General features: G+C 37.1%; 1 protein-coding gene across 1 annotated transcript in view; it reads right to left on the minus strand.

Moving 5' to 3' along the window:
* LOC138692229 (protein FAM184A) overlaps positions 1 to 12,914 on the minus strand; it is a 136,776-nt gene that overhangs the window by 60,162 nt on the left and 63,700 nt on the right. The window contains exons 4-5 of the mRNA XM_069815360.1: positions 10,872 to 11,044; positions 438 to 857 (exon numbers count right to left, since the gene is read on the minus strand). Coding sequence (XP_069671461.1) covers positions 438 to 857; positions 10,872 to 11,044 — 593 coding nt within the window. The remainder of the gene's footprint in view (positions 1 to 437; positions 858 to 10,871; positions 11,045 to 12,914) is intronic.

The raw sequence follows: 12,914 nt of genomic DNA on the forward strand, positions 1-12,914 counted from the left end.
ATTAAATTTTAATTGTTTATTTTACAAACGTAGGGACTAATATCAAAATTCTGTTACAGACAGTTTGTAGAACATGCTTTTGCAAATACATTGCAAAAACTGTTTGAATCTATCTTTAAAAACGGTTTAGATATATCAGTTTTAGTACAATCCCGCATTGGGTAAATTATTTTCAAATTTTGGCACCCAAATAATTTTTTTCAAAATATTTATATTTGGTTGAGTTGCCACAGCTATGAGCTCTCTACATACAAAAAATTAATGTTTTACACCAAATAGGAAAAAAGTTTTAAAAAATACCATCCTCTCCCCTTAAGTGTTTCACAAAAAGTTAAATTTCATATCGTGTCGGCTTCATTTTAATGCAAGGTCAGTGCTCGGCGGTAGGTCTCTCTACAATAAAGACAGCGTTGTTACAATTGGAACGTGCTTCACACCTGCATGCAGATGGCGTGGCTCTTCTCCTTCTCGAGCATTGTGCGCAGCCGCGCCACGTCGTCCTTGAGGATGCGCTCGCTGACCTGCAGCTGCTCCTGCTGGCGCGAGGACATGCGCAGCGACTTGCCCTGCTCGTGGGTGAGGCCGCGCAGCTGCACCACCTCCGCCTCGAAGGCCTTGAGCTGCGGTATCTCCTGCAGCTGCTGCTCGGCCACCTTCAGCTTTGTCTCCAGCTGCTTGGCCACCTTGTCGCGCTCCTCCAGGCGTCGCTTGCATGCCTGCTCCACCTCGCGCAGCTTCCACTCGAAGTCGTCCAGCAGCTGCTGCTCACGGTCCGTGTTCACCGTGCGCAGCTTCTCGAAGTCCTTCTCAAAGCGCGCCTGTATCAGGGCCTTCTCCACCAGTGCCTCCTCCAGTGCCTGCAAAAAGTTCCTTCATTAGTAGTTGTTCTGCAAATAGTAGTCTGTAACAAATGCGCTCCTGCATACATGACGTGTATCGTCTCAAATTCAGGTAGTAAGGCCGTAAAAGCATTACGAGAGGGGTTCGGCCGGCGCCGTGGATCGTGTCCCGGCATAGCTCAGTTGGAAAGAGCGCTCAGCGCGCAGAGCTGAGAGATCCTGGGTTCGATTCCCGGTGCCGGTACGAATTTTTCTCGTATTAAATAGTAATAATACATATTGGCTACTTCATAGTAGCCGTGTAGTATTCAATGAGGTGGGCGAGATCTCATACAAAATGAATTTGTGGTGTTCTGTCCACTATATTCAAACAGTTTTGAAGCTCTCTCGTGCATTGTGCGAGAAACGCCCTGGAAAGAAGATCATCCTGCAACACAATAACGCGTGGTCTCACACCGATCGTGTCACCGTGGAGAAAATCAGAACATTTGGGTGGGAAACTCTTCCGTAAACTCCCTACAGTCCCGACTTGGCACCCTCCGACTACCATATTGACAATTATTTCTATTTACCTGACAATCATTATAATAACGGGGGGAAATGACAAATCTCACTAGACTAAACATTAAGTAATTAGATTGGTGCATCTGTACATTAGATTATTGCGTTCGTGTGCTGCGGGTTTTAATTAAAAATAATTTTAATTAGTGCTTTTTGACTAAGTTTGATTGTAGAACCAGTGTTCGAATTATTCAAGGGAGGGAATCTGGGGAACTTTCCCCCCTCTGGATTTTTTTTTTTTCCAACTTCGACGTTCCTATGTTCATTTTCAACCGGGGAAAGAAAATTCCCTTCTCTGAATGTATGTTTTAGTATTATTATTATTATCACACCGCCCTGATATTTTCCCTGAAATTGCATTTCTAAAAACTTTTGTTTTCTGTGCAGCAGTCAAAACATTTTCTCCTCTTGAGTGAATTTGCTATAGTGAGCTTATTGTGAATGTTGTTTTATATCACTTGTATTTCAACATTTCAAAAAGCTATCCTTTAATACAAAAATTGTACAGGTATATTAAAACATATTAACCACGTCGCATGTTGTACAAGTCGTGTTGTTTACATAAACACAGGGTGGTACAGAGACTTGAACAGTGCATTCCTATACTTGAATCAAAACATTGGTTCGTATAGTTAGGCGACTAAAACAAATATGGTCTTACTAATAAAAACTCTATATACAGACGTTTAACTGTCTTATACTTATACAATGAGTAGCTCGTTTATAAGTCGTGTGTAAATTCCTTACTAATAATCACTACATACGTCGTGTATAACAGTACAACTGTTACACAGCTACGTCATAGTTTCGTCATTACTTCGTTACGAAAGGTAATAGAATATCTGAGGTTCTCTACTGCATCCGATAGAGCGCTCTAGTGTGGCGTGTTAAATATCGATAGTACAACTGGCTCTAATCCATTACCACACTACATTTTGGTCAAAGAGTACAAGCTACAGCAATATTATTCTAATAATTCTATGCTCTTTGGTTTGTTCTTCTGTGGTTACAAGGTAAACATCATCATAAAATGACAGTCGATACGAACAGCTGTTAGAGGGGCGGCCATTTTTTCGCTTTATACAACGCTTAAACAAAGGGTTTCGTGTATATAACTACTGCAAAGCAATTCCCATTGTATAGTTACAGCCTGTTTTTACGTCCATAGCTTATTCACGGTTTATTAGTAACGTTTTCTGTCTCAACTCTGCATAAGTCTCGTATAAAAACTATACACGGTTTATTAGTAAGACTGTAAGTAATTAGATTGGTACATCTGTACATTAGAGTATTGCGTTCGTGTGCTGCGTGTTTTAATTTAAAATAATTTTAATTAGTGCTTTTTGACTAGGTTTGATTGTAGAACCAGTGTTCGAATTATTCAAGGGAGGGAATCTGAGGAACTTTCCCCTTCTGGATTTTTTTTTCCAACTTCGACGTTCCTATGTTCATTTTCAACCGGGGAAAGAAAATTCCCTTCTCTGAATGTATGTTTCAGTATTATTATTACCACACCGCCCTGATATTTTTCCTGAAATTGCATTTCTAAAAAGTTTCGTTTTCTGTGCAGCAGTTAAAACACTTTCTCCTCTAGAGTGAATTTGCTATAGTGAGCTTATTCTGAATGTTGTTTCATATCACTTGTATTTCAACATAAAAAAAAGCTATCCTTTAATACAATAATTGTACCGTATATTAAAACATTTTAGACCATGTCTTTTTTTTCTAGAACTATGCCAGAAATACTATACACTTGTTGTTTTCATAAACCTTTGTAGCTGTTGTTGTTTTCATAATACGATTTTGTGATTGATTTGTGAATTAATCTAGTTTCGGTACCTATTAAGTCATAAGGTAGGATAGAAAGAGTTATCATGGTATCAGAAATTCAAAATACCATGTGAGATAGTACAATAATTAAAGCGGACGTTAAGAACAATAATAATAATAATAATAATAATAATAATAATAATAATAATAATAATAATAATAATAATAATTCACTCTATAACAATAAACTTTAAAAACTGAATATGTTGTTTTTGTTTTCGTTATAAGTAGGCCTACTTAAAAAAACCAAGTAAAAAAATTAATACGGTATGTCAAAGAGGAATCTCCCCCCCCTTCCACTACATTTTTATGAATTTGAACACTAAGGGTGCTATGCATAGACATTTCACTAGCCCGCGCTACGAGCGTGTTAACTAGCCCCGGTGATTCGACTGATTACTTCTACAGGATTCATATCATATCATTTCTTTTAAATGAAAGTAAAACTGCATCTTTTGTTTAGTAGTACAGTCATGGAAAATAATAATTTTAAACTTCTTGGTATTACTGTGGACAGCACACTTACTTGGGCAGACCATGTTGAGTCTGTTTGTAAAAAATTGTCAAGAGTAATATTTCTTCTGCGCAATTTGAAAATGTATGTTCCGAAGAATTACATTAGAGTTGTCTATTTTTCTTATTTTCATAGTATACTTTCTTATGGACTACTTTTATGGGGTAATAGTTCTCATACTAATAAGGTACTTATGTTACAAAAAAAAAGCTATTAGAATTATAACTAATTCATCAATGAAGGCACACTGCAGACCTTTATTTGTAAATGAAAAAATTATGACTGTAACATCACTGTATATTTATCAAGCCCTAAATTTCGTTAAAGAAAATTCACATATGTTGACACATAGGAATGATGTTCATATATACAACACCAAACACCGTGACCTTTTTGACATACCTAAGTGTAGGCTGACTAAAGCAATGAATAATTATTTTATTATGTCGTTAAAAATAGCAAATAAATTTCCGAGATATCTTTTTAATCTGGAAAGGAAGTCTTTTAACAGACGTGTCTCTGGTTGGTTAATCAACAAACCATTTTATGAAATTAATGAGTTTTTTAATGTCAACGTTGTTGATAGTTTTTGAATTAATTTTATTGTTTTTTTTTTATTACTGATTTTCTCAATCGCACAATGTTGTGTGCTCTGACTGTACAATACTGAATATACTGAATATCGCTAACACTGGTTTATGAATACGAAAAACGTTAGTTCGCTGATCATCCACCGGAAGCCCGCGTTAAGAATGTTTATGAATATGGCCCTATAGATCTAACATAATTACCAAAACTTACTACTTACAAAAAGTAAGTTATACAGTCTGATTCGTTTGGGTATGGATAATATTAATTTATTATAAAGCTATTATGATAGTAGGAAAAATTTCTTGCTGGTTAGCCTATATTATGATTAAAAGATGAGAGTTTCCACAATCAACAATGCATAATCTTAAAGGACAAATGAAAATCGCAGATGATTAAAATGGCTACTACAAATCAACAGCGGGCACAATGTGTATGCTAAATTTGAGTGTTAAAATAGTTCAAAAGGAATTTCGACGTGAGTATGGTGTGCGTAATGTACCTAAATACGATTCCATAATGTTGTGATATCGAACCTTTATAGAAACAGGTTCTGTGTTAAAAAACATGCAGGAGGTCGCAGGCGAAATCCAGTACGAGATGCAGCTTGGCCCGCAAATTCCCCAGATCTAATCCCTCCCGACTTCTTCGTGTGGGGTTTTGTTAAAGACATTGTCTATTCACAGAAACCCAGGAACATTGATGATCTGAGAGTAAAAATTACTCAAGCTTTTCAACAAATCACCCCTCTTATGTTACAACGGACATGGGCTGAATTGCATCACCGTTATGAGTTGTGCAGGGTGCGCAATGGGGGTCATGTTGAGCTCTGAGGAATCTCCCATCTTTCAGTGTTGTATGCACAAAGTTTCAACAAATAAAGTTCAGTAGTAAATGTTTTACGGTATTTTTATTTTATCCATACCCTAACGGATCACTCTGTAATATAATATCTGAATACATCATAATTATTGTATTTGTGTGATGTGTTTTAATTTAAAATAATAAAACTGTAATTATTACTGTTGGTAGTAAGGCTGTAAACAATGATCCTACAAATACAATATTTCTCCTTCGCAGGTGACGTTGAGTGGTGAGTTACTCCGTGAAACAAAAGTCCTATGAAGGGCCAAGGCTGACTGACAAGCTGTTGACTTTACGTCCACATGCCTCAGCAGAAATGAACGATCATCCAACCAATACGGAAGTATCGTATGGTTAGCACGATGACCTTCTCAGCCGTTGAAGGTGGTTTTCGTAACCGGATATTGCTACCTATTGTAGCTCACCAAATTCATCATGATGCTGGATGGGCACCGGTCCCATACGCTGACCGAAATTTCGCGAGAAAATTCCTTTCTCAAAAGGACTCGAACCGCGAACCAGCGCGTGTTCCGTCAAGCTTGATGTCTTCGACCATGATGCTACGTCTCGGGACAGTGGTGAGTTACAGTTGATAAACAATTTTTCTTACAACAGTTTTCTGATACAACATCATTAAAATCAATTTACTAATAAAATCTCAGTTCTCACCGAGACACTTGCAATTTTGGCTGAAAAAAACAATTCATCAATGAAAAGTAAAAACTTCGCTTGCTAAGTTAATTTAATGAAATTGGTCTGAGGAAACTACACATTTTTGCAAAGTTTCATGAGAATCAGAAACTGATACTGTTGAATTATCAGATTTAAGTATATTTCAATTTAATATTGTTTGTCTTGCCACATTATAAACTTGTGAAATATTCCTATTTATTATTATACCGTAGCAGAATTCATTTTTTAATACCGGTATTTAATTTCAAAGGGATATAATAGGGCTATTAAAAGTCGCTTTTAAAAACTTAAAGATGTACACTATTTGAAAAGGTATCTGGCGTATTCGTAACTGGTGCTTTCATCAATTTTTTACTGTGGGGTATCCAGAAAGATTGTGCATATGCAACCAGAATTCGTCACAATTTTTCGTCATTAAAATTGGTCACACTTAATTCGTAACAGATTCATATTCGCCACAGTTGTCTTGCAGCCCCTAATACTTTGTGACAAGGAATTCCATTGACGCGAGGTGGATATTGTAAAAGATGAGGAATAACAGGATGTTCTATGAAGAGGTATATTTAGCGTGCCACAGATAAGTGATCTGGTATTTACGTCGTGGTTAGAGTATAGATAAGAGAAACGAGACGAAAGGTAATTTGGTGTTGAGGTGTGCAGAATTCGAAAGAGTAAAGAAAAGAGTGTAAAGTTCTGCGTTCTTTAAGTCGGAGCCACGAGAGACTTGCGAAGGACGGTGATATGTGATCATATCGTCGGATGTTGCACACGTATCTGACGCACATATATTCTGAGCTCGCTGTAACTTGACCGACAGTTCAGAACTTAGGTCACTTAACAAAACGTCACAATAATCGAAGTGCGGCATTACTAGGGTTTGTACTAGGGTAAGTTTTAGTTGCTGGGGCAAGAAATTTCTCAAGCGACTCAAAGAGTGAATGGAGGAACAGATTTTTTTTATCGTTTCTTTAACTTGAAATTCCAACTTAGATTATTATCAAAAAAGAAGCCAAGATTTTTTACGACGGATGAATAAGGGATTAGCGATATATATATATATATATATATATATCCAACTTAGATTATTATCAAAAAAGAAGCCAAGATTTTTTACGACAGATGAATAAGGGATTAGCGATATATATATATATATATATATATATATATATATATATATCCAACTTAGATTATTATCAAAAAAGAAGCCAAGATTTTTTACGACAGACGAATAAGGGATTAGCGATATATATATATATATATATATATATATATATATATATATATATATAAGTTGGAATTTCAAGTTAAAGAAACGATAAAAAAATCTGTTCCTCCATTCACTCTTTGAGTCGCTTGAGAAACTTCTTGCCCCAGCAACCAAAACTTACCCTAGTACAAACCCTAGTACTGTAATGCCGCACTTCGATTATTGTGACGTTTTGTTAAGTGACCTAAGTTCTGAACTGTCAGTCAAGTTACAGCGAGCTCAGAATATGTGCGTCAGATACGTGTGCAACATCCGACGATATGATCACATATCACCGTCCTTCGCAAGTCTCTCGTAGCTCCGACTTAAAGAACGCAGAACTTTACACTCTTTGTCTTTACTCTTTCGAATTCTGCACACCTCAACACCAAATTACCTTTCGTCTCGTTTCTCTTATCTATACTCTAACCACGAACTAAAATACCAGATCACTTATCTGTGGCACGCTAAGTATACCTCTTCATAGAACATCTTGTTATTCATCATCTTTTACAGTATCCACCTCGCGTCAATGGAATTCCTTGTCACAAAGTATTAGGGGCTGCAAGACAACAAACACCTTTAAGAACAGCTTAAAAGATAACCTTATTAGCATTTCACTCCAATCATACTGATTTAAACTATCACTGACTACACTGTTACTTTTTTCGTTAGACATCATCCTGATTGTGCTGTATTTTCAAAATTGTCTCATAATAATCTCTTTCTATTATCTAATATAATTTGAAATATATTAACATTCTATGTATTTTAGTTTAATTCTGCTACCCAGTTTATTTCAGTGTTTAATTAATAGTTCATAGTATTTTGTTGTTTAATTCGTAAATAACTCTTGTATACATGTAACTCTCATCTAAATCAAATTGTTGAATTATTTGTAAGTTCATGCATATGTATATACACTTTTTGCTGGTTGAGTGGAAGAGAAGGCCTTACGGGCTTAACTCTGCCAGGTAAAATAAATTATTATTATTATTATTATTATTATTATTATTATTATTATTATTATTATTATTATATACATATATATATATATATATATTTTTCACAGATGATTTATTGGTTACAATTTGAATTAGTGAAATTGAATTCCTATTAAATTAATTAACAATGATTTTATTTACATAGTCACTTAGTAAAGTTTCTATTATTTTACTGTTTTCTGCCATATTATGGCCGAATGCCCGGCAATAGTAAAGAATGTTTCCTTCCTCATTATATTGATCGTAATTTTAGACGATGCGAGAAGGTTCCTTTATGATTCTGGTCACATCAGGCGTTAGGCTACTGTTAGAAATGGGTTACACTCATCCAGAGAAAACACAGAACCATATCACCCCACTTTGAACGATTCTATGTTTTGTAAAGATGAAACCGTTATATTTAAGTTCACAGCATCCTCTTTCGGTTTGTATGTATCTAATTTCATGACTCATAATTTTGAAAGTACTGGGAAAGAAGTAGTGAAAATACAGTAGAATTCCTCGTATTCGGCAACTTTGGGACAAAGCCAGTGCCGGATAATTGGAAAATAAGTTTATAAATGATGTAAAGACACACTGTACTGCACAAAAATTTCTTTCCATGTTAAAATTTAGTAATTTTCATAGCATATAGTTAATTAAAAATAAAGTTTTGAAATACATACAATGTTTATTTTAGTACTGAATACGGTAATGTACATTCATCAGTATTGTAATACAGTAATACATAATAGCGTAAAAATACTAAAAGTTTTCGTAACCTTATGACAATTTTAAATGGCGGTCATGTGAGTCATCTGACGTGAGCAGTGTAGCCAACGTCGCAACTATGAAGACTGTGAAGTAGCGCTCGATTAATTATTTGAGGCGTAAGAACATTTCACTTGCGTTTCACGGAATCCATTGTGTAACAGCAGCGCTTAGCGGTAAAAGCCATGATACTATCTATCACTTGATTGAAATTTTTACGTGCTGTAGGAACAGAGAATTTCACACTTTCCTATTTAGACTCATCCAACACCGACAATATCTACACTTGTTGATCGGTGGAACTATCATAGAGCCAATTGGCTAGTATATATCCATCGATTCACAGAGTCATTCTACCTAAGAGCCAACTGGCTAGTCTCTGAAATTGAGACAACTCATCCTGCCTAAGGTTTTTCCATGGTTTTCCTAAGGCGCTAAGACAAATGTCGGGATGAGCCCTAAAAGAAATGGGCCACGGACCTGCATTCATATCCCCATGACCCCTTTAATTACTCTAAATTAATTAATAATTACATCTATCATAAATTCATAAATCAATCGACTTCCTACCTAAAAGCCAAATTGGCTAGTCTCTTATATTGAGACAACTCATCCTGCCTAAGGTATTTCCGTGGTTTTCCTAAGGCGTAAGACAAATGTCGGGATGAGCCCTAAGAGAAATGGGCCACAGACCTATATGCCCTTCCCCATAAGTTCCCCTTTTTTCTAACAAACAGCTTAATGCCCTAGTTCAGAGTCTATAAAATTACGAAATACATGTGCAAGGTCTCTCATGTAGTCGCAATGCGAAAGGACAGGGAACCTTTCAATTTGCAGATTCAGAAATCACGGCATCTCTCCTGGCGGTCTTCACCTGCCTTGTCATCGAACAACAGACGACAGAGTCTTCTCGACTCCTCCTGCACTGCGATATGACACAGTTCATTTCAATGTGGAGATTTACACCAGCCATCTCCTCCTCGTCCCGTCCCGTGATCACTTTGATCACATTTCCGTCCCCCTCGCGTATGTGGTACCTAAGAGGTTACATCCATTTTCTGTTTTCCCCTTCAAAATTTTCTAGAGCTCCTTCAGTGGAGCAGCGTAACCCGGAGTGAGACTAGTGGCCAACAGGCTTGGAGCTCACATATTTAGTTTCTTGCAGCCCCGAATCCCTTGCAAGGACGCGTTTTGCGTACCTTTTAAATTTGTCCTCCCAATTCTTCTCTTTCAATTCAATTCAGTTCCTTCGAAATGGGCGAGTTCAAGTCTTAAATTAAAAGATATCGTCTCTGCGTATTGTTTGTAAGGTCCAAGTGACAGCTTACCGATGCTAACCGATCTACTCCAGGGACGTAACTTTTTTTGGTCTATGTTTTCACACGTGAACAATGTAAAGAGTAGACAAAATATGCGGCATGTGCGATCCACGAAAACCACTCACATCTTCGTCAGACTCTTCTCTTTCGCATGAATGACTATTTTTTTTGGCCTAGCCAAATGTGCCGTTGTTTTGGTATTGCCGGTTATTTGGGTGCCGGATACGAGGGATTTTACCGTACTTCAAATTTGGAAAGTTGTAGAAACTATAGAAACACGAATTCCAATAAACTCGCTATAACTGTTACGAATTTTAATTGTGTGACGAATCGTAATTGTTACGAATTGTAATTTTGTGCCGAACTGTAACTGTGACAAATAAATTGTGGCGATTCCTCGGATCTCTATGCAACCAAGCCACGCAATGTTGATCTGCGAGTGAGAATAACGGATGTACCCACAATTGCAGCAATTCCTCAAGAAATGCACATCCGAGCTCTGCGTACCGCATGGGAAAGGTTCCTTGTGTTGAACAAGTGGACAAATTTTGATATTAGGGTATATAAATGTCAATCATAGTCCATATAGGCTAAGTATCAACATGTTTTAGATACACGCTGTTAACACAATTATGTAATTAATAACAGATGACTGTAGCGTACCAGCTGCACGATTTTCATCTCCTCCTCCCGCTCCTTCTCCAGCTTGTCCCGCTCGCTGCGCACCTCGTTCAGCTGCGCCTGCAGCTGTGATACCTGCCCCTCCAGCTCGGCCACCCGCTCGGCGTCGCCCTCGTCAGACGACGACGAAGTTGACGACTCGGCCTCCGCCTCCTCTGTAAACGAAGTAAAACTCTAAATTCAGGGCCTGAAATATTTACACTGTTGTACAAGGCGTTGTAGCTCGACTATTGATCAGATATTTTGTATTCGACAGATAATGGAGAAAAAATGGGAGTACAGTGCATCAGTTATTCATAGATTTCAAAAAGGCATATGACTCGGTTAAGAGAGAAGTTTTATATGATATTCTTATTGAATTTGGTATTCCCAAGAAACTAGTTCGATTAATTAAAACGTGTCTCAGTGAAACGTACAGCAGAGTCCGTATAGGTCAGTTTCTATCTGATGCGTTTCCAATTCACTGTGAGCTAAAGTAAGGAGATGCACTATCACCTTTACTTTTTAACACAGAGGATTTACAATTGAACGGGTTACATCAGCTGCTATGCGGATGACGTGAATATGTTAGGAGAAAATCCACAAACGATTAGGAAAAATACGGGAATTTTACTTGAAGCAAGTAAAGAGATAGGTCTGGAAGTAAATCCCGAAAAGACTAAGTATATGATTATGTCTCGTGGCGAGAATATTGTACGAAATGGAAATGTAAAAATTGGAAATTTATCCTTTGAAGAGGTGGAAAAATTCAAATACCTGGGAGCAACAGTAACAAAGATACTCGGGAGGAAATTAAACACAGAATAAATATGGGAAATGCCTGTTATTATTCCGTCGAAAAGCTTTTATCATGCAGTCTGCTGTAAAAAAAATCGTGAAAGTTAGAATTTATAAAACTGTTATATTGCCGGTTGTTCTTTATGGTTGAGAGAGGAACATAGGTTAAGGGTGTTTGAGAATAAGGTGCTTAGGAAAATATTTGGGGCTAAGAGGGATGAAGTTACAGGAGAATGGAGAAAGTTACACAACACAGAACTGCACGCATTGTATTCTTCACCTGACAATTAGGAACATTAAATCCAGACGTTTGAGATGGGCAGGGCATGTAGCACGTATGGGCGAATCCAGAAATGCATATAGAGTGTTAGTTGGGAGACTGGAGGGAAAAAGATCTTTGGAGAGACCGAGACTTGGATGGGAAGATAATATTAAAATGGATCTGAGGGAGGTGGGATATGATGATAGAGAATGGATTAATCTTGCTCAGGATAGGGACCAATGGCGGGCTTATGTGAGGGCGGCAATGAACCTCCGGGTTCCTTAAAAGCCAGTAAGTAGTAGTATGTAGTAGTATTGTACAAGGAAAACTAATGGAACGAGTTTGCATCTGTTGTTAAAGTGTAGTAATATTCGCTCAAAATTTTGCTATCAGTTTAACTCCTGCTAGCAAGAAGGATAATAGAATTTTTCAATATTATTTTCATTTTATCCTTTTTAAAAAATTCATCTATGTATTTGTCCGTTATATGTCTACTAATATTTTGAAATAAGAATAACACAAATAATTAATCCACTTTAAGAAGTAAATCGCATTATTCATGTAGGGCAGGGATGCAAAACTGTGCTACAGTTGTGGCACACGTCACAAGCCGGAACATGTGACTCAGCCCTTCCTTTCATCCCATAGCTACGTCATTGGACATGGTAGGGGGAGAAGAGATATGTATTCAGTGTGCTTGCGGACGTCACAGATACGTATTTCAAGGCCGGGGGATTGTGGACGGGGAACAAACTCTTTCCCCATGCTTCCATTCCTCTCTACCCCACTTCTGCATCCCTGATGTAGGGTGATCTTGTTATCTCCCTTGGTTGTCAGTGGAATTTATTTTCTTATATTAGTTGGCCTCGTTTCAAATTATTTCTTTCCGTGTTATTTATATCATTATGTTGTTACGATCTTTGCTTTCCATTTTTTATTTTTTTTATTCTTGAGTTTTATAGCTAGTCTAAAAATAATTATTTTGT

The sequence above is a fragment of the Periplaneta americana genome, chromosome 16 (genome assembly GCF_040183065.1).
Source record: "Periplaneta americana isolate PAMFEO1 chromosome 16, P.americana_PAMFEO1_priV1, whole genome shotgun sequence".
NCBI classification, from domain to species: Eukaryota; Metazoa; Arthropoda; class Insecta; order Blattodea; family Blattidae; genus Periplaneta; species Periplaneta americana.